We start from the raw sequence: 22,255 nt of genomic DNA on the forward strand, positions 1-22,255 counted from the left end.
CCGAATGTCAGTTACGATTTTCTGTTTGGCGTGCATGCTGGCGTTTCTAGTGGATTCCATCTGCGATTCTTGGTGATGGTGATGGACACTAAAGTTTATTAGTTGTAAGCCACAAGATGAATAACACTTTCGCAAAAACAACTTAACGCAGCCTTTGTCATCACTACTGTTCCGTCCACTGCTCCGTTCCTTCTTTCTTACAGGCTAAGGATCTTTATTGGTGTAAAAAAGGCTTTTTTTTCTGTTGTTTTTAGTCCAAAATTCAATTTTGTTTTCAAAATAGGAAGTAAACTCATATTTACCAAATTAAGATAATCGATTGGTTTTTAGCTCCGAAATTGACTGATGTGAAACCAAATTCTTCCATCTCAGCATTACTGAAAAGCGTAAATGTATAACCATACCTTTCGAGAATTGTTCAGTATTTTTTGTCGACGGGTTTTTTTTTTTAATGAGACATATATCATAGCGAAAGAAAAAACTATTTTTACTATTTGTTATTCTTTATCACTGTATATTTAAACTTAGAAATGAAGCCAAGCTTAAAAAACCATATAGGAACTCACGCAGACATAGTCATAAGTTGTTGTATCTGAATACAATAAAACATCAGCCATTTAGCCAATCAGATTAAAGAGTGTTGCAAATGAAGAAGATGCTAACAGAATTTGGCATAAATTTTGCGGGGACTGGCCAGCTTTTCACCTGTCGCGCTTTATATTTTAGTTCGTCTGAAAATTGTTCATTATTTAATTTTTGTTTTCGCCTCGCGTGGTCAACATGGCCACAAAATCGTTGATCTTTAGGGATCGTAACAATGAAGGATTTTCTAAAGGAGAGTTTCAGAATGGAGCGAGTCTTTCTCGAATCTGCTAGAATACTATGGAGGCTTTGCGTCTTAGAGAACGCCAGAGGTAAACATTGCCTTTATTGGCTTGATTCGAGAGCAAAATTACCATTGGTAGTTGGGAGTGTCTCATTGTTTGAGGCCGCTCATTTCATTTAAAACGCGTAATCTTTTGCATTTCCAGAATTTTGGACTTGCCGCGCGGACCCTCGGACAGTCGGTAAGTACCGCTCAGTTTGAGGCAGTTGTATTACAACTATATTAGATAAAATGTGGACAAAACTCTACGTTTTCAATATTCGTGGGCGTAGGTTTCGTAGATTCTTATAAGGCCACGATGGATCACTACATTCGCAGTGTTGTATGACAGGTGTTTAAAACATCCGTTTAGAGCTACGCTGGTGAATATTGCCGTAGAAATTTATCTTCTTGTCGCCTATATACTTTTGGATAAATCATTTCGTAAAAAAAGTAGCTTTAGGATAAGATCTCTTTTCAACAAAACCCGTGTGTCAAAGTAGCACTCTAGAAAAGCTTTTAACAGAAACTTTCTCAGATCATTAATGCCGAATTCACTTTGCTTTAATGTGCCTCATGAATACAATGAACTTCATAAACCTCAATATTGCAATACCTTGAAAAATATAACCGTGTTGCTTTTTTTCCTAGGCCTATCTTTGCTGTTAGTGTTGTTAATGGCTTGATTTGTAGCTATGATTCGGTGGTCGAGATATTAAGAGGAAGGTTTTGCCGATAAATAGTAAAAATTGTTTTTCCATAAATATTGAAAAATATTATTTGATTTTAATCGCACCAAGTTAGTACAAGATCACTGAACTTTGCTGCTCCACAAATTGAAAAGCCTTAAACGACAATTTTTGGCTAACGGTAGCGAATCGAACAAGATAAAGGTATATGAATTTGACGTTACAAAATTAAATGTTGTATAAAATTAAAAGTTAATGTATCTATTACATTTGCTCGGACGTTTGAGACATTTTCGATTCTCTTCAACACAATAAACTTGCATAATTTTGACAGATTTTCGTTCTCCCGGAAACATCAATCGATCACCTCTTTTTTGATCCTTGTTTATTTTTAATTGAAATTATGAACTCTCTTTGGTCATTTCTTTAATCTTTCACTGTGAACCTAAAGTGTTTGCACGATCAACGTTTGCTATAAACCTGCTACCCCCAGGCACAATAACACTGTTCCGTACTATCCCTTTTAGAGTTCAGCAGTAAACAACACTGGCACAGCTTGCGTGGTCCAGTTATACTAGGAATTTTGTCGTAGCATTTGATACAAATGAATACAATAAAAATAGTGGCGAGCATTTTAAGAACATGTATTGAGTAAGTAAGGGAATGTACCGTGCATTTTTCTGTGTTTGCCGATGCTAAAACGTCTGTTCAGTTTTCGGGACATGTGTTGCTATATATCTAGCCCTTTTTAAAATATACTTGTACGGTTTGAATCGAACTGTATGGACTCTTTGAAATTCAATTTTTTTTTTCGATAAAAGATGATGTATCATAAATCTCTCGTCCATACTTCAGTCGTAGGCAGTTATTTTCAGTTCTATTACTGCACGGCATGGCTGCATTGTTTGGAAAACTTTCCAACAGCGTTCACAAAAAGGTGTTTTTACGAGATCGATGAAAAAATACTGGAAGACATGTACCACCAAGTGAAGTGTTTCTACGAAAAAGAGTCAACGAATTTTCGTTCCTGTTTTATGGTATGACATCAAGAACCATTTATCAATTTATGAACTACAATTTTCCGACAAGTCGAGCCGTTGTTACTAAAAAATATTGTAGTAAGGGAGATTTTGTGATCGTAGATTGTCAATTTTATGTCAGTAAACTCGACTTACATCGAAGCAACTCTAAAGATTTTCGGTTGTCAAAGTTCTCACTGTGATACCGTGGATTAATCCCTGGTGCAGTAAAATGTTATCTACTAGAACTTTCAGTTGCTAAGCAGCGGAATGAAAATAAAGGGGCAAGTGGATATAAATAATGATTTAATGGCGTTTCTTTTTCACGCGAACGCGAACATTTTCAATTACATTCGACTCACGTTCGCCATTAACTGGTGTGCTTCCACACGGTACTAAATACTTCAGTATACAGACTGGATTTTTTAAAAAATATAGATGTAAACAAAAAAACGTTGCCCCCGGCAAATAAAACGCATTTTCGGTTATATTCGGTGATATTTTTTCACAAAATATAGATAAGTGAAGATGGTTACGATTATAATCTACAAAGAAACTTTGATAAAAAATAGTTATCGCAAGGAAAACTTTAAAACTGAAAAAAAATTATTGCGTGATTACTGTACGTCATTTTAAAGAGAGAATCCATGGACGGTGAATATTAATTGAATCCTGCTAGAAAAGTCACCTCAGGCTTTGCAGTGTCTTATTTGCACGTCATAGTTGTATCGTTAAATAACACGATAAGAATGGATAATCTATTAAAGCTCAAACACAGAGTAGAAGAATGACCAGCTATAGAGTATAGCGAGAGTATCGATCTAAAGCATGATACTGATCACGTTGACCCCCAAACCGTGACCCAATTTTTGCCATTTACTACCAGGAAAACGTGGGTCTGTTGTTTTTCATTGGTTTAAAATAAATAAATTAACAGCTATGCTTAAGACATATGGAGAAACGGGTCTGCCAGCATGGGCCATTCTCGCATTCCACTCCATAAAGAGATGAAGCACACACAATGAAACGAGGGCGAAGCTTGAATGGACAACTTCATCTACCAACTCCGCTGTATTTTGTAAACGCAATCCTCTAATTCTTTTCCACAGTCAAAAACATAAGTTCTACTGTAGTATTTTATCGAAACATGCTTCTGCAACATAAAATTTATAGAAGCACTGTAGAAGCCGGGTATATGATCATACGATTACTACACTCGCTGCAGGCGAACACGCAGATGATACTGTCATGCAGTTTATTGGTATAGCGAAACTGTAGTTTGACAATACTTCAGTAGTTGGATATGTGTTGTTATTTGTTATCTTTTCAAACGATATCGTTTCCGCTTCATTTTCGGGGGAAGGATCAGGAAGGGGTACCTGCCCCAAGAGTTTGAAGGCTTTTCCTTGAAGAAATGGAAGGGGTGGGAATTTTTTTTAGGGGAAAAGAACCGAGAACGAGGTTGTTTGAATCCTTGAACCCTGCCACTTACCCCATATATACCCCGATTACGACAAAGGGCAAATAAAGGTTCTAACGGTTTATTTACCAAAAATTGACCATATTTACCCTGTTTTGGAATGCAAAAAGGAATACCCGTTTCAAGGAGGACAGATAGGTCAAAAACCAAAGCCTGTCTAGGGGTACCTTACTCCAAATAACTAAGTACCCCTGCCCTATTTCCCGAACATGGTCCAAGGAACAACACCAAGAAAATGTTAGGATTCACTCATTCTAAAGGAATTCTAATGTCATTGAGAAATTTATAAAGCGATCTGACTATTCAAATAGATACGGAATAAGTTGTAGATCGTAGTGCTTAAGAAAAAATAGTCCATACGGTGTATATAAGCGAACTCTTTTTGAGCCGAATTCCTAAGAACCGTATTTAAGTTCAGAAAGAGAAAGAAAATTTAGCCGTCGCTTGTTACGTCCTCCATAAAACGTGAAATTAGGCATTTTCCCGTCGTAGTCGTGCAGTGACGGCAAAGAAATACACAAAAACGCGTGATGCACGTGCAGAGCTGTTGTTTTGCCTATTCAACCTATTGCCGTTTTGACGTTCTCGTTGTCGTCGCCGTCGTAGCCTGCGAAAACATCCGTTTCTCCTCGCTCTTCGCCGCTGAAGACGGCGATGAGAGCGAGGAGAAACGGATGTTTTCGCAGGCTATTGCCGTCGTGGCATCTTTAAGTCCCTAATGCGGCCCTCCGACGTAAAGAACTTTAATATGGCCTTTAAGTGTCCCGTCACAGATAGCAGATGATTACTTGACTAATTCAGTTTTCATTTATTTTTGCTGCACGTGTGACATGGAAATGGAACTACTACAACTGCAAATGAACGGGTACCATGGCCGTCAATTTTCATGGGCTCTTAATTATACGCGGCAAGCTGGGTAATATCATTGAAAGCCTCACATAATTTATATTGCACACCTAACCATTTTGACCTTCAACTACAGAGCTTTTGCCCCTTTATCAGTGACAAATGCTGTAAGAAAAATTAAACAAATAGGCTTAATCTGAAACACAAGGATTTGATTAGAATTGGTACAAGAGAGCTTTAGTACTAATCTCAAATTCCGTTGATTCTTGCAATTCCTATTTCATTCTAGTCCCTTCGGACAATTTCTGACTAGCTCCTCCCTGAGAGAAGAAATAGTTGAATACGGTGGCCGATAGGAAAAAAAAACAGAAAACCCAAAACATCCCAAAAGAGAATCGCAAAACCCAGCTGAGAATCACAAAACTCAAAACAGAATCACAAAACACAAAACAATGGCAAACTTGACACTGTGTCACCAAAAGAAGTGCATTGCCTTATTTCGAGTCTGCATTAAAGGGTCCCTCTCAACCAGTGTGCTTTGCGCGAGTTTTATTTTCATCCTGGATAACCTCAGTTGGTGCGAGGCTAAAATGCTAAAGCGACACCAATAAATTCAAATTGCGCAAGTACGTTTGAGATGTAGGCCCTATACTGGCTTACTAGGGGTGTGGGAGTAAAAAGAGAGAGAAGGAAAAATTTTCCAGTGAAAATAAAAGATACGATCGTCATGACGTTCGAGATACGTTTATCAAGGACTCGTAGTAATGAAGCCTCCTCGAACAGATTGGAAGGGTTAAGCCTTTTAAGATTACTTCACTTAATTATGTTTTTTGATAAGTTTTTTTTGCACCACTCACCTTTAGATGGACACGTTAGGAAATTCGGTTTAGTAGTCGAATGTATCGCAGTTTTTTTTTTTGTTTAGAAGAACAGATACCCCCTTGTACGGCCGAAAAAATGGTCCAAGTCATGAAAGTTTCAAAAGTCTAATATCCCGAAAACGTCACAGAAATTGACTTCCCTTTTTATTGTGCAAATTAAAGATCTCATAAAATTAGAAATACTTTTGTCTAATCTCCGATGTCCAGGTGATAAATATAAACCCCGTAATACGATGATTGACATGATAGGGGCATCGGCTTTCAAAACGTCGGATCAAATCTTTCTATAATCTTGATTGTGGACCGACCTTTGTGTGTTATGTCTAATCGTATAGTTATTACGCGCTGAGATTTGCAACAACACACTTATCTTATCCAGAGGTACAAATTTCAAGAAAATTGAACTCGTGAGGGTTGAAATTTTGGTCAGCAGTTATATTTTTCTTGCCGTGATGCTGGCGTCATTCGGAGAGAGAGAACGAAGGTCAGTTTATTACTTTGGTATTGTCTATTTACCTAAATTAATCTTTGTCTATGTATATAATATTCAAGCTGCCTGTCTGAGGAAATCACTTCGTGATTTAGTCTACAAGATACCAACTACTTGATGTATTCAAATATTCAACTCAATAATTTTCATTCAGATCTTATCATATAAGACTGTTTACTGCTGGTTAATAGGGAAGTTCCAGTCATGACCATTATCTAGAGTGGGGCTAAATTGATCCGCTTCTGTAGCTGGGCTGTAGTTTCTGTTTCGATTGAGGTGTTCAGTAAGCAATCATCCTGATCGACCGGCCGCATCGTTTAGTCCGACGTTGAGAGGTTTTTTTAATGTGTTCTACAAAGCCGACTCCCTAGCGATTCTTTTTTTTCGGTACTTGATGTAACACTTTAACAGAGTCAACGGGATCATATTATTTGGTGATGTTTCTGTCTGCCTTAGATCGTGCTTTTATACGACATGTTTTGAATTTCATGTGAGTCAAAAACCTCCAGACTGCTCCCATAGATTCGTTTTACGGGCCACTAGGTATTAAGGCCGACGAAATGTATTCGTATATTTTTTTAAAAAAATATATAAAATAGCAATGACATCACACTCGGCATCACAGAAGGTGATAATTAACCACTATTAGAAGATTTTTCAAATTCATTTTTTATATAGCCTGCGAAAACATCTGTTTCTCCTCGCTCTTTATACGACAACTTTTCAATTTATTATCCAGCATCATAAATTCTTACGCATTACCAGGTTGCATGATAATATAGTAGAGTATGCTTTTCACGTCTGAGTATTTTGCCCACGTGATTCCCTTAGTTCCTGACGCAAATCTCAGTTTCATGTAGCTCCGAAAAAAGGAAATATGTACGTCCCAAATATCTACGTTTCTTAATTTGCCTCAACTGCGTTCGCATACTATACTTTAGATAACATACAATCAAACAATGGACAAGGTTTTTCTCTTTCTAGATGTCGGTTCGGTTTATTCGGCTCGAGGGGGCGGTACCCTGTACCCTCAGGCTAATTTTGTACTAGCCTGCGCGCAGACGAAATTAAACTAATCAGAGTTTAGTCAGAGTTATCGTCTGCACGCAGGCTAATTTTGTACAGGCTGAAAATTCTTTTGAAGGGACGATCAGTCTCTTATTTTCTTCAAAGTCACTGTAGTAGGCGCTAGCCACGAGAAACGAGGGCGTAAGCCCGAGAAGGAAAGAAAAAACGCTAAAAACGTTTTTGTAGGCGTTTTTAGTGCCTACTCGCTAACCCAGTCTGAGAACTCGACGGATCTAAGTGAAAAGGCGGACTGGAAGCAGTCGAGCATCTACATGAGGGTTGTTGTATGATCATGCAGTTTTTTTTTTTCAAAATTCCGTTTATTGTTTGAAGCATTTCGACCAGGGAAAACAGGACTTCATTTTCTGAAGTTTCGTTGCTCCCGGAAATTTTCTACTGGAAAGACCCGAAAAGTCTTGCTTTATTTATTTTCCAACCGGACTTGCCGGAAACTTGTAAATGGTAAACAACTTATTACTTCTCTGAGGCTTTGAATATTCATTTTATGTAGATCTCTGATATTCTTTGGGTTATCCGGGGTTGCCATAGTAAACGATCATTTTGTTACGAAATCAGGTAAAAAAAAGTAATAACAACGTTTTGTAAAACTCGGCCAGAAATCAAATCCCGTTTATCGGGATTTGACAAAACACGGTTTGCGGTTTTCTGACAAAACCGCAATGGAAAAGAAATATAACTGTCCAATTAATGTATGCCCTCCAACTAAAAACTAAAAAAGAAACTGAGACTATATTTAGAACTGACGAATGTCGGGCCGAGCAAGAATACAAAGCCTCAGCCCACATGGCCTATTGTTTGTGTGTTTTTTGACAGATTTCAATATAAACAGGTCAAATGGTTTGTTTAGAATATCAAGGGTTTGAGGACCGTTATATCAGTTCGTCTTGCTTTGCTTAATTTATTGAGAGTCCACAGAAAGTGAAATCCTGCGAGCGGCGGCTATTCTGCTTTCGAAAGAAATAGAGAAGGGTCGTAGAATGGCACAGGCACCTGTAAACATGTGTCCATGTGTTTGTTTTTTCGAAGTATACCAAAAAAGTACCTGTGATACCGTCTTCTACCTAAGAGTAATATATTTTGTTTTGATATTGGGCCTGAAATTGTAAGAATAATATTGCGGAACCTACAGAATAATCAATTTCCTGTTCTCGCCTTCAATATACAAACACACAAAGCCTCGTTAAGTCATGTAAACTTGTCAATACTGGCTGGTGATTGGTTCTTTTTCACTAGGTGGGTGACGTTTTTCCGTACAGAGTGAAAACTTGTCGCAAAATACTTCTCATTTGCATAACTGTGTCTTTGTCAGCGTGCATTTAGACAAATTTTTCGATTGACCCACCGTGCTTCAAAGGCCTGACCCAAACACCGTTCATCCGTGTGAATTTGTTGCTCCAAACTCGCGGCGTTTTGTTCCTGTTCCTTTTAAACAGATAAGGTAAGTAGGCGGTTTATTTCGAACCGATTTGTTTGATCGGGTCTAAAAGTTTGCAACTTGGAGTACAAAGTTTAAAGTTTTCTTTGCGTCGAGATTAATTTGATGAAGAAGGAAGCGATATGTTTTGCGCAGCTATATGCAGGGATTATATCTAAGACCCAAATGTTCTCGGGTTTTAAGTCAAAGTTTTTTCGATCGAGTCGGAATGTAGGTTAGCGGAAGTGCGCGAAAGATTTCAAGTGCTAGTTCGTGCGCGAAGTAGTGGATGTATTGAATAGGATAGCATAGGAGTAATACAGCCGTTTCTGTGACGTATTTCTCACTTTTCTTTTGTTTAGCACGTTTTCTCATTTGCGTTCATGTGTTTTTGTGGCCAAAGATAGTCTATTTCCGTGTAAGCGAACAAAATAATGTGATGCACGAGATGCCTGGCAAAATATGGTTGCCGAGCTGTGTTAAAGATAATTTCTTGCCCCGAACAGACCTATTGAGAAGGGTGTTAGGATAGAAATAGCGGCGAGTTTTGATTAAAGATGTACACATTAGACACTCTTGCGGTAGAAAGAGTATCACTTATTTGCGTGAGAATAATGTTTCTCTCCTTGTGCGTCAGCTTGGAAAGGGTCGAGAAGTTCAACTTTAAGTAATGACGCCATGACGTTATGAGTCGAAATTGCTCTCCCTTTACATTGATGTAACTAAATGTTTTCATGTAACTTCATGCAAATAGGATGCTTAGAAAGACTTGATCAAGAACAACTCTTTTTTTGACAAAACTAGCAGCTATGTGGTCGCAAAATACCATTTTTTGATTAAAATATATATTTGCAAATATAATAATTGGCAAACATTTTCAGGACAGCAGGTTAAAACGTGAATCTAAATGCGCCGCGCAATTGAGCGACATCCACTTGATACCAGTCACGCTTCTTATCAGCTAATGTGTTTCGAATGAATAAATAGCCTTAAATATTAGCGAACGAAATGTTTGGACGTAAAAAAGCAGCCGCCTATTTGAACAAATTTCTTTTATAGAAAACAGATGGAAAGTGTGGTTACTCCCAACAGCATTACTTAAAGATTAGTATTTTAACAAGTCGCAGTGGTAGGTTCTCTTTCCTTTGATATATTTCTGCTTGATTAATAATGCAACGCTATGGTCGGGCGCACCCAAATGGTCAAAATATATTGGCATTGTTTGTTGCTAGGTTTTGATAGGTCCGGGTGTGCATATATCCCAGCCTGTTCAAAATGTAAATAAGTTCTCTTTCTTTTTTAAAGTAGACGCAGTCAGTCGTATATTTAGAAAAAAATCTACCAGGCGAGACAAGACCGCAGCGAATGACCGAATTGCCGTACGTTTAAATATATAATTTCGCGCGGTTTCGAGAAGTTTTGGCCGACATTTTGTGTTGTGACTGAACGTCGGGATGTGAGGTTTCGTGTTTGTTGTGGAAGCGACGTGATGACTCGTATTGAGGAGAACTCGTAATTACAAAGCCTTCTTCTTTGCTGGCGCCCAAGGGAATGATTTGGAGACATACTTTGATTCAATTCGATGGCTGCTTCAAGTGGACCAAGTGAAAAGATAATTTGATGGTCAAAGCCACTGACACGTTCATTGAAGCTACTGTCGCAGTAGCAATTTCATCGCGGTTTCATAGAACATGGCTTCCTTCTGGGAAAAACTTGCGGAACCGTAAGTAAAATTGTATATATTTTGAACGCTTTCCTCATTGCGCGAGGAAAAGACTCGAATCATAGAATCGATTGTACAATCTTAGAATAAAATGGTGTAACTCTCTTCCCTACTACATGTCAGTGATATAATATCGTATGAAATCGGTCGATTTCCACGTTTATCGGTTTTCTCTCTTTTATAAGTATTAGATAATATGGCAGTTAAATCTACATCGGGAAAGTCAGTACTTGAGATGAATGAGGAAATGTTACGTTGTTTTGACAGGTGAAGGCTTCAATTTGATTTGGCGAAATCAGGTTTGTTTTCTGAACTCGGTACGGTAGACGACGGTCTAGAACACTCTAATTAACGAAAACTACTAGATTAGATTGCCCAAGTCTGAAACTTGTTTTTTAATGTCGCCTGGGGAAATGTCTCCCTGTTTAACGAACAAACGAGAGTTTTACTTGTAGCCCGTCGAGTAATGCGTCGAAGCCATAATTTTGAAAGGATCGTAGAAAAAAAATGTTTCACGCAGCGAAAGAGCGTTTTGCCAACGCGAAATTTGTACATACTGCGCGCGCATTTTTCCAGATTCTTCACCAAAAAAGAAAGGCTCAGATACAAGTAAGCACAATATTCAGCATTTTATCTTGAGTCATGCAATTGTTTACTGCGGAGATACCGAAACATTGTTAGTTTGTGGTTGGGGGAATTGTGTATTTACATTTTTACCTTGTGTCAACGAATATTTTAGCAAGAACAAATGTTATCAACTAGAATGTAGCGCCGGCATTAAACTGAAAAATTTGCTTCTCGAAAGCTACTGACCATTATTAATATTAGTTATTTCGGCAGGTAAATCGATTTTTTGCGCTAAAATATATGAGAGTAATTTTAGAAACTTTTGACATATTCAAACAAAAGGAAGTCTTGCTTGTTTTCGATAATTTCTAAATCAATGCCTTTCTGGGTCTTGTTTGCTATCTTTGTTTGTCTTAACTATGAAGTACTTGAGTTCTTGAAAAGAGTTCATTGAAAGTGCATGATTTTTGCTGTCTGATATCATCATAAGAATTTGACACCTTTTCTTTTTAACTGAGATTTAATAACGCAATTTCTTTGTTTTGAAATTCTCGAGCATAATTTCCCGGGCCTACTTCTTTTTCTACGAAAATTGTTTGAGTTTTTTGCTGTTTTCTGACACGTGCCATTTTGAGGTGAAACTGACAACATTTTAACGTCTCACTTTTTGTTGTTAAATTAACTGGAATAACACGCCTTATTTAAATGTACAAAAAGAGTTTCAGTCGCGTGTGAAAATGACGAATTTGTGTTTCTTAAAGCATTTAGAAGGTTCATTATTGTATCATACTGCATTTTGCATTGTTCGTTAGTAAAGAGGTCTCTGTTCGAGTAATCTTTGATTGTTTGTGTTGTGGTTCATTAGACTTAGTACAATTCGAAGTTTAATTGATGGACTTAACCACGTGCGTTCTATTCAATGCCTTCCGTAAATCAATTAAGATAAACGAAAGGAGCCTTGTGGGGGTTCTAATTAGAGCTTTACGTTTGAACCCTTTTCATTCCTAACAATGCATAAACCTATAATTAAATCAAGTTAACACATTTCAAGTTGTAAGAAATCAAATAGTAGAAGCGCCGGACTGTGCGGCGAAAGAACTTTCAAAGAGGTTTTCATTGGTGAATTTTCTTACCATGCGATTTATTTTGTATCTTATGTTATTACTGCATAAATTACTTTGCATCACTGTACAGCGTGACTTAGTAGGCCTATACTATACTGCTGAAGATATAAAATAAACAAACATTTCTCCTTAAATTTGTCTTTTCTCATTACTTTACTTCCAGTACTACAGCTCGAGAATAGCATTTTGTTTTCCAAAACCTAACTTGTAACGTAGATAGTGCTTTTGTGTTTTTGGCTTTAAGTAAATTAAAAGAAAAAAGGGAATGCTTGTTTCTTTGCTTACTTGTTAGTAATGCTGTGATCGACACATTACAGCTAGATATTTACGATCATAGCCAGCTGTGTTAACCACTGCCCTGTGAGTACAACTGGGACGTACAGTAATTGGCAAAACAATGCTGCTATAGTGTCCTGCCGGACCCGGCGGGAGTTGTTCACAAGCGTACAATCATGGTAAAAAATACCTCTGCAGCGAGGACACTGAAAGCCATACAATTCCTACCTTTATCTTCTAAACACCAATATTGAGTAGACTGGAATGGGTTTTCCTTTGGTGACTTCAGTGATTCTGATGTTTACTGTAGCAAAAAACAAAACAAGCGTACCATGAGAAGGTATCATTGAGAGGCTTATTTCAATGCAAATATAGTGTTGGTTACTGATATTGCAAGAACAATGTGTATCCGTAAATTAAAAGATTAACCCTTTAAGTCCCGATAGTGACCAAGATCAATTTTCTCCTAACAATATCCATATGTTACCAAGAGAAATGGTTGAGAGTTAATAAAATGATCACCTAAGAGAAAATGCTTTGATCTTCTACCAAATTCTCTCAACTTATTCCTTAACGAAAGGTATAAAGACCAGTTTGGAGAATTTGTATGTGGGTATTGGAGCTTAAAGGGTTAAGATTAAACCCTGTTCATTTTGGTCTCATTGTTCTTATTTCGTTTCTAGTCTCCCTGATCCATCATCTTGCAGAGGACGCAACGCTTCTGCTATCTTTGGTGCTGGACCAAGCTTTGGCCTCACCCCAGTAGAGATCGTTCCCCAGTTTAGACCAGCCCCACCCAAAAGAACCTCAGAACCAAAGAAGGTCAAAAGGAGCCAAAGTGATGTAGGACTCAGGAAACGGCCCAATTTAAGGCGCAAGTCTGGAGACTTTAGCCAACTAAGGAAGCACAGCGAGACTGAAGCCAAGCCCTTAAACGGTGTGGTTTGTAACGGAGAAACTGCACTTGACTGCTCACGATCACCGGTATCAAACGGAAGTTGTAGTACCCATCAACCTAGTGATATCGTTGATTTTGCCCCATATAATTGCCAGGAATCAGACGAACCCTCCAGTAGGTATCCATTGTTTATACAAGTCAAGAACAGTGCGCAAGATCAGAGTAAGGCGCGCATAGTAAAACCTGTTGGTAGGCCCTCAAATCAAGGCCCTAGTAAACAGGAAAACGCTCAAAGTAAACAACCAGTTCGGCCACGAAGAAGCGCCAGTTTTTCTACACCCAGGAAGACAAGTGAATCGAGGGCGCTTGGTGGTGCCCCATCTCGACCTTCGCAGGACACTGTTCGAAACGGCAATCTACGTCGCGAAAAGAGCGATATTGTTGCCAAACCTCGCCGTGCGCAATCTCCCGCTAACGTTTCTTCAATTCCGAGACCCGCGCGGTCAAACTCTTCCGCTAGTCTTAAACAAGACAAGGGTTTATTGAGTCCCCGATCAAAGTCACCAGCTGGTCTTCAACGCGAAGCCAGTGACTTAACAAGACGTCGTGCACCGTCAGGTTTAAGGCGAGAAAAAAGTGATATTGTCCGTTCAAGAGGCCAATCTAGAACTGACAGCCCGGTTGTAACTTCTGAAAATACCGTGAGCAACATAAGTCGGTCATCAAGTAACAAAAGTTTGCCTTCAAATAAACTGAGTAAATCACCGTCGAAAAGTTCAATCGAAGAAACTCGTTCCCGTTCTGGAAGCAGTTCAGAAATGTCAAAGATTCCATCTCGTATTCCTTCCCTGGCGAAACAAAATGGCGCTGAAGAGCGCACCCCTCCCAAGAGTAAGATCCCATCCCTGGGTAAAGCTGATAAGGGGCAAGAAACAGTTAAGAAATCGCAGATTCCTTCTGTAGGACGTAAAGACAGCACTTCACAGAAAGAAAAACCAGCCAGCAAGATTCCATCCTCTGCGCCACAACAAAGTAGGCCTGATTCAGCTAAAGAAAACAAGGACCCTACTGTCCCTGAAAATGGACACGAATCAGTCAAGCAATTTAGTAAAATCCCTTCGTTTGGTAAAGGGGCTAACGTCAAGCCTAAAATTCCTTCAGTACCACGTAAGGATAGTCAAACTAGCATCCCATCGACACAGAACGGGACTACGGACATACATTCCCCTGTAAGTGACTCCAATAGAAGTAAGTCATCAAGTGCTGCTCACACTCAGCAGGGTACAGGTATCCCAATGGGCATCAGTCGAATCCCATCATTCACCAAGTCACCAACGCCGTTAAAAAAAGACGACTCCGCTCCTTCTCAGTCGCGCATTCCTCCACCTTCCACGAAACCTTTAAATAAAGTTACAGATTCGAAGCTACCCACCCTAGGAGGTTCCAAAGTGTTGGAAACGGATGGACCATCTGTGACCCAGTCTCACATTCCAAGCCCTTCTTCCCCTACTCCAAATAAGACTTTCGAGTCTAAAATCCCACCTCCTGGGGGACCCAAGATTCCAGAGCCTAAGCTCTCAACCAAGTCTACACCAAGCTCATTACCAACCGCACCTAAAACAAGTGGGATACCAAAGCCAGGAGAGCAACTTCAAGGCACCAAAATTCCTGCTCATACAGGAATACCCATGGCGTCGTCTCCTACGGAGTCTAAAAACAAAATTCCCAAGCTGGCAACAACGCCCAGATCGAATGTTCCTGACGCAAACGAAGCTGCTGCTTCCAAGCCAAAACGATCGATACCAACCCTTGGAGGTAGGCAGCCGTCTATGGAGAGAGAGAGTTCGAGCCCAGCTGAACCGAGCACTCCTCCTAGTACTCCAATACGCAAGGACGCTATGGAGTCACCCTTGGATAAGTACATCTTTTCTGAAGCTAAGAGAGTGGAGCAACTGCTGCTAGACGAACCGATGGAGGTGACAAGCGGCGCAGATGTAGAAGAAGACGATGAATTTTTAAGGCAAGAAAGAGAGATTTTGGAGCAGGAAGAGCTACAACGCGAGAAAGGACTAAAAATGTTGGATTCCAAAGAGGCCGAGGATTTGATCAGTGAGGTTTTGAAGAGCTATGCTCCAGACAAACTAGAAGACAAACAAATTACTACCGAGAAAGGCCACAATGAAAATGTTAAAGAAAAGATAAATATCGATGAAATAGTTCTTCAGCCGACCGAGGTGCAAACGCCGCCAAAACTAGGCAAAACAGGAGTAAGTACTGCTAAAGAAGATTCCGTGCAGGTGGAACAAAGTGGCGTTAAAGAGAGTGTAAGCACAACTGAGGAAAAGAAAGAGAATGCTAAAACTGTGGAAACCAAAGTTTCAGACTTAAAAATTTCTATTCCATCTAAAACAGCCGTTGAAAGTGAGATTGAAGAAAAAACTGACAAAAAAGAGACAAAGAACCAAGGACCTGGTATTAATACTTTAGGCGAATACGCCCAACAAGCTAGACTGTCGCGTAGTCGACAACGAAAAATCGTCAGTCCTAACTCAGAAGAGCCTGAGAAAGAATTTCTGGCCGATCTAGAAAAGGTAGAGATAGAAGAGGAGAAAAAACCACTGCCTAAGGAGCCGGAGAAGGAGCAACCCAAAAAAGACATCAAAAAAGACAAATTTGGTACAGCACCGTTTGAGGGTGAGAAGAAACCTAAGGAGGCTGCGAAGACTGCAAAATCCAAATCAAAAAGCGATAAACCGAAGTTTGTGATCGAGTCATCGCTGGGAAAAGATTTTTACGCCACCAGAAAATCAAGCGAAAGTGTTGCGTCTAGGGACAGTGTTCACGACGATGTCGTGAAATCTTCATTTAAACCAGAAATTTCTGCCCTGGTGTTTGAAAATAAAGTCGCTCGAGAACCGTTAACACTAAAACAGACGGACGCGTCTCCAGAGGAACATGCTATGAGCCTGGAAGAGGCGGAATTTGAGGACGTTGACTTGAATGCAGAACCTGCAATTGCGAAACAAAGGCGTGAACTTTCGCGAAGCGTCGACGATCTGGACGAGAAGACTGTGAAGTGCATGTGCGGTAGGGGAGGAAAGTGTTCCATAATGTAAACAGTCACACAAACATGTCACTGCAGCTGAATGATTGTTCGACTATTTTCACCTGTACATTTTGAGCACAATTTGTTTTATTTTCGAAGCGGGACCAGTCATTCACACCTCATTGCTTAATGAAGACTTCTAGGCTTGGTTTTCAGAGTTTTAAGCTAAGGAGAAATAAACTGAGCTTTTTTTTTCTAGGATGAGTTTATAAAAAATTGTTATTAAAATTTATGGAATTGAGAACTGTGAGACGTTTGGCCTTTTGCAGCGTTGGGGGTTTCTCGTTATGCTAACTGGTGTGACCGGGCAAACACATCCTTGTTAGGGGGGAATACCACATGAAAGGGGCGGGGATGTTTGTTTTCTCCTTTGGGAGATTAGCAATTTCTGTTTTGCTTTGGTGCCACTTAAGGTGTTAAGAGCGGGAGCGCCATTTCTTTTACATACTCAGATATCGTTTTCGGCTCTGCATGAAGAGAAAAAAGAAAGGTGACAAAAAGATTAGCGACAACTTCTTTATCATAATTAAAATTAAATTGTAACCCGATGTACACTGATCGCGGCCGCTACCACTACCAATACGCATCGCACGGTTCAGTGGCGCCATTTTTGAAAAATGACTTTTTTAAATGGTTCCCTCGCATGTGAGCTCAAGAATAACAGAGCACATGTTTTTCTGAGCCCTTATTTTTTTCAAGCCCGGCTATACAGGCTAGTATGGTGTAGGCTGGAGATTTCATATATTTTAAGACATGAAAAATGAATTGGGGTTTTGCTAGATAAACCGTGTGTGAAGGCATCATTTAACAAAAGAAGTCAGGATCTGGAAGGGCATTTTCGGGATCCGGGATTTGACTAAAGGAAACGCGATTTGACTGCGGGATTCTTCATTAAATCCCCTGAAGAAGGACGGCTTGTCCGTCTGAAATATCGGGAAACCTTAAGTCGCTTTTCTCTTTGCTGTTTTGTTATTTGTCTGCGACCCGGGAAGCGGGATTCACCTGCATTTGGGCAGGGAATGTTGGATTTTCCTGCCTGTCTGTTGGGAATTCGGGAAATCGTACGTTCTAGCGGCTAATGAGAAACAACCAGGTGAGCGTACAGTGTCTCCTATCAAAGAAAATTATCTCAACTGTCAAATACTCTACAGACGAGCGGACAGAAATCAAACCCCACTGTTTGGAAACATCCTCCTCTTCCCCTCTTCGTTTCGTCGGCTTCGTCTTAGCAAGGTATGAAAAGCTACTTCCTTTTGGCAATAGAATCGAAAGGGCCAATCTAAATCTTACATTTATAAGCTTTTGCAGCATAAAGTCCTTTTTTAACTTACGTATTTTCAACTGGAACCTGAAAAACGGGATTTGGGAAAGTGATGAAAAAAAATTAGTGCAGGATGAGAGATTTTTGTGAAATGCGGGATCAGGAGCCCCCACCCCTGCCTCCTCCAGACCCCAATAAGAGACCAAAACAGGAACCTGACCCAAACCGGTTTTTCATAAGTACGATATAAACATGGGCTTTTTTAGAATGGTGAAACGCATAGTGAAACTCGGATCACGCCCAGGCTGCTCTCTTTCTTATTTGCGATGAGCCAACCCCGCTTGTTTCACATGGGAATCACTTAATTCCCGGACACTATCCCCTTTCTAGGAGTCAAAACGTCACGGGTCTGTCACGATTCACGGTCACACGCGCTCACCACAGGTATTCGTCACGTGGAAACATTTGCAAATTCAAAGCTTAGATTTGGGTTTTTCACATTTAAAGCTTACTGATCTACGTAGCTACCGGTATTTGTCTTATTTCCAAACGAGGACGAAGCGAAGTAACTGCGTTGGGAAGGAGGGGTCTGGAAGGAGAATTCTGTAACTTGGAAACGAGCCTGGAAACGAGGCGAGCACATCCTAACTTTTTTAAAAATCAAGATGGCGACAAGGTTGTAACTTTGGTCACGTAAATTTGCCAAGGATTTTCAAAGAGACTTAATCGGTCGAAAGCAGCAGAAGTGATCGTGGGTTTCTCATATTGCGGGAAATAATTTATCAAGAAGACAGCTGTATTTCAGGTTTTAGAGATATTGAACAGAAGGCAATTTTAAAATTTTGTTTAACACGCCAAGGCAAGGACCTTCGTTTTCGGAGCTACAATCAGCTACCAACTCTCTCCGAATTTGTGTTATTCAAAGTCATCCATGGCAGATAGCGGTATAGAAACGCAAACGATTGAAAGCATTGAGCTTAAAGTGGACGATAACCCAAACGAAGACCACGTTGACATCGATATCACTCAAGTTACAGAAGAAACAGTACAGATGACAGTCGACAGTGATGAAGAGCTTAGCAAAGACGAAATGGTGATCATCACAGAGCAAGACTTGGATGATATGACAGACTCATCGAAGGAACGATCAACTGAAATGTCTGCTGACGTGAACAAAGTTTACGAAGAATGGATCTATGTGGATGTGAATAAATCCACCTTTGAAGTAAAGGAAAATTTACTGCTTCTAAGTTCAGTGTACGGCAATGGGCTTCCCTGTTGTTCAGTAATGTGACGAATAAAACGTGAGAGGTCCTTTTTCTAGTTGTTTAATTTAAGGTAAAGTAGGTAAGGTTTATAGTTCTTGTTGCTTGGCTCATAATTTAAGATAGGTTTACTTTAATGAAAGATCTGTTACATTCCACCCCCCTCCCCCTCCCCCTCCCTCAGACGCATTTACTGTTATGAATTATACTTGCAGGTCGAGGGGTAGCTTTTTCGAAACTTTTTTAAACATAAGTTGACACACCAGTTTGAAATGTTAACCAGGTCTTTAAATTTAGTTGCCAGCCCAGAAGTGTTGCTGATGATTGGATTGAAAATGATGTTCATGTACAGTAGAACCTCTCTAAAACGAAGTCCAGGGTATAATGACTGATATTCTTTGCCCTAGTGATAGTAAAATACATGGAAGAGAACCTCGATATAACCAAGCCTTGTTATGGCAAACATATTTTACCAGAACCTGGCCCTTTTTTATGCCGAGGTTCCACTGTAGTACAAAAGGCCAAAGTACATTAGACACAGCACACACCACAACAGAAAGGGCTCACAGATTCACCATATTTTGTCTGGTCAGCTTACCTGCTATCTAGCAAGTCACAGGTAGTGTGTAGAGAAAAGTTTGGGTGCTCTTGTAAATGTAAGTTACAAGTTACAAAGCTTGCTCTTGATTTCTGTCAGTTTTGATAGTGAAATAAGACTTTTCCTGTAAGGTGTATCTTAGATTGACCAAGTAGATAAGCCACCCCATGCAAGAGAACTTAGGAGGCACAGTTTCCTAAAAGCATATCTGGTTCTACATAATACATCTTGTATTCTAGTTCAGTTTAGTAATTCCAGAATATATTCTTACAGAGGTAACATAAAGGTGGTAGTCCACTCAGCGTGCAAAGAAAGCAATGTCCAATAGCCTGGGGCTAATGGATTTTTCTATCAGGCTAGTGAATTCTGTTTTTAACTTGCCTGATGGGCAAGTGATATTTTTTTAGCAAACTGGAATAACAGAAGAACTGTGAAATCAATTCTGCTCATCAAAAAGCTTTTGGGGCTAGTTGAAATGACGTCTGGGCTACTAAATGCTAGCTTCAGCTTGCCCGAGTGGCAAGCTGAGAAAATGATTTTCTTTGCACCCTGCCACTTACTGAATTACTCCATGTTTACTCTCGGGTGAAGAAAAACAAGCAGAGTTGTCATTATAGGTCGTAACACTTAACACCTTTTACGGCTGAGCTCACTTGATGTTATGGGTGATCAAAGTGGAAAGCTAAAAGCAATACTATAAATTTTTGTGACATGTTAGGGTGAATCTCCATTTGCCACATCTGGTTCAAAACTAAAATTATGACAACCCTTAAAGTATAATGATAATGTTTTCAGTAAAGTTTTGTGTCCAAGGAAGCAATTAGAAGACAGAAATCACAGCTTAAAACACTTACACGTGGTTTGAAAGGTACATCATTGTCCCTACAAATGGTCCTTTTTAACCAGCAGCCCTAACAACAAGCAAAAACAGTGTACACACAAGACTAGTAATAAGCACTCATTGCAATCATTCAGTTATGTTATACCTTCCAATTCAAGTGGTTTTTTTGATTAGACAAGAATGTGTCACATGACATGTGGTACATTTGACAATTTTGGGCATTTTTTGCACTGAAGGGTTCTTGCAAAAAGGGTGCACGGAGGTTTTGGGGCATTTTCATTGTTTTTGCGGGATCAAGTAATTTTTTTCTTTTAACTTGTTATTTGTTTTATTTTTGAGTTGGAAGGAGAAACAAAACTTAATGATTGGCCTGGTCATAGGGAACAGCAGAGCTTTGTTTCCCTTGAGTGAAGGTTGGGGGTATCATAATAGTGGCCCACTTAGTTGGGTATCATATATCCTTGGTCTGAATTTCAAAACTTGTGTTTTCTAGTATTGTAGCCTGCTAGCAAGCTCTCCATGTATGGCAAGTGAAGCAAGCTGGAGAGACCGCAAGAGTGAGTGGCGAAGCCGTGAGGGGAGGACAAATCTTTCCCACCCCTCACACTTGCATCTCCTTTTGCGTGCTGCTATCGTGTGACTTCTCCGACTCCCCCAAATGGAGAGCTTGTTCACAGGCTACTTGTATCGAGGAGGAAGCCAAGAGAGATGTAGCTGTCAGCATTTTACTATTGTATTTGCACTTTTCCCTGTCACTGTTGCAGTGTCAATCCATCTATTTATTGTTTGTTGTCATCTCTGCTGTACTATGTTGCTGTTTCCAGATGTTATTTACCCTAACAGGGCCTCATAATATGTTAATAGACTGAGCTCACAAGCTATCTGTTTGAAAGAGTCTGGGAAGGGAAAATCTTATCTTGGCTTATCCAGTTATCTTTATTAAAGATTTTTGTATGAACAATAGAGTATAATCAAAACGAATTATATTAGATGTATATTTATAGAGAAAATTGTGAAATTATTAATAAAACATGACATTTACTGACATAACTGTATTAAGAGTGGGGTTTTAACATAACTGCTTTCAAACCTAACGATTTTGCCTTCTCACCAGAACTAAAACACATTCACTGAAAAGGGCTGTGTTGTCTTAGCCTGGATTTCAGACGTATCTTCTAGTTGCATACTCCCTCGGAGACAGAAATGTCTAGAATTCAGGCCAGTGTTGTTTAACACTGTCTAAAATTGTTTTCTTAAGAAAATATTTGTCCTTGACATTTTAGCGAATGAAAGTACAAGTTTAAGCTTTCTGTTGAACCTGACATAATAAGATTTAACCTTTTATGTTAATGTTTTATAGGACATTAATAATTATTTTTGAAATAAGCTTTTCGTACCTGTTTCCCTCTTTAAGGATAAAAGAGAACAATTGGATTTTGACTCCATTTTGTTAGCTCGCTTTGAAGAAGATGGAGGCAGTGTATAAGTTTGTTTTCTCCAGACTTGAATAATATTTTAGTGTTCAGCCTTAATGCCTAGAAGTCTAAGCACTAGTTCGCTAGCAGTCCCACAGGATTGTCTCACTGGCGACTGGGGAGTACGTTACGTGTGAGCGAGGGAGGCAAACACGTGAGGGAGAAGTTTAGCTTCCCCTCACGCGTTTGCCTCGCTCGTTGGCACGAAACATGTTCGCCCGCGCGACGGCGAGGAGCCCCCTCAAGTAGGTTTCTAAATGGGCTCTAGCTCTAGACACGCGAGAAAGGTGAGACGCGGCGGTGAGTCTCGCCTTTCTCGCGTGGGTTGATTTTCAAGCGCGCTCACGT

At 39.7% G+C, this 22,255-nt stretch overlaps 1 protein-coding gene across 4 annotated transcripts; it reads left to right on the forward strand.

Annotated features, from left to right (window-relative positions):
* The first annotated feature begins 769 nt into the window (after positions 1–769).
* On the forward strand, positions 770–16,711 carry LOC140952542 (uncharacterized). 4 transcript variants are annotated; one of them, XM_073401966.1, is made up of 3 exons: positions 770–914; positions 1,032–1,067; positions 13,147–16,711. In XM_073401966.1, the coding sequence occupies exons 1-3, from the start codon at positions 883–885 to the stop codon at positions 16,475–16,477; spliced, it is 3,399 nt and encodes a 1,132-aa protein (XP_073258067.1). In that variant the 5' UTR covers positions 770–882; the 3' UTR covers positions 16,478–16,711. The 4 variants fall into 4 exon arrangements, 3 of the variants coding, with proteins under 3 accessions (XP_073258067.1, XP_073258069.1, XP_073258068.1); XM_073401968.1 differs by lacking the exons at positions 770–914; positions 1,032–1,067 and adding an exon at positions 6,138–6,264; XR_012167365.1 differs by lacking the exons at positions 770–914; positions 1,032–1,067 and adding an exon at positions 8,576–8,797 and having other exon boundaries at positions 13,147–13,283.
* Positions 16,712–22,255: the final 5,544 nt, after the last annotated feature.

Source organism: Porites lutea, chromosome 11, assembly GCF_958299795.1.
Source record: "Porites lutea chromosome 11, jaPorLute2.1, whole genome shotgun sequence".
NCBI lineage: Eukaryota > Metazoa > Cnidaria > Anthozoa > Scleractinia > Poritidae > Porites > Porites lutea.

Excerpts from the sequence above, each read along its gene's own strand:
- LOC140952542 (XM_073401966.1), top strand. The coding sequence starts at position 883 with ATGGAGGCTTTGCGTCTTAGAGAACGCCAGAG. Across the intron at positions 915-1,031 it reads CGTCTTAGAGAACGCCAGAG|AATTTTGGACTTGCCGCGCG; the intron begins GTAAACATTGCC and ends TTGCATTTCCAG. Across the intron at positions 1,068-13,146 it reads CGCGGACCCTCGGACAGTCG|TCTCCCTGATCCATCATCTT; the intron begins GTAAGTACCGCT and ends TTTCGTTTCTAG.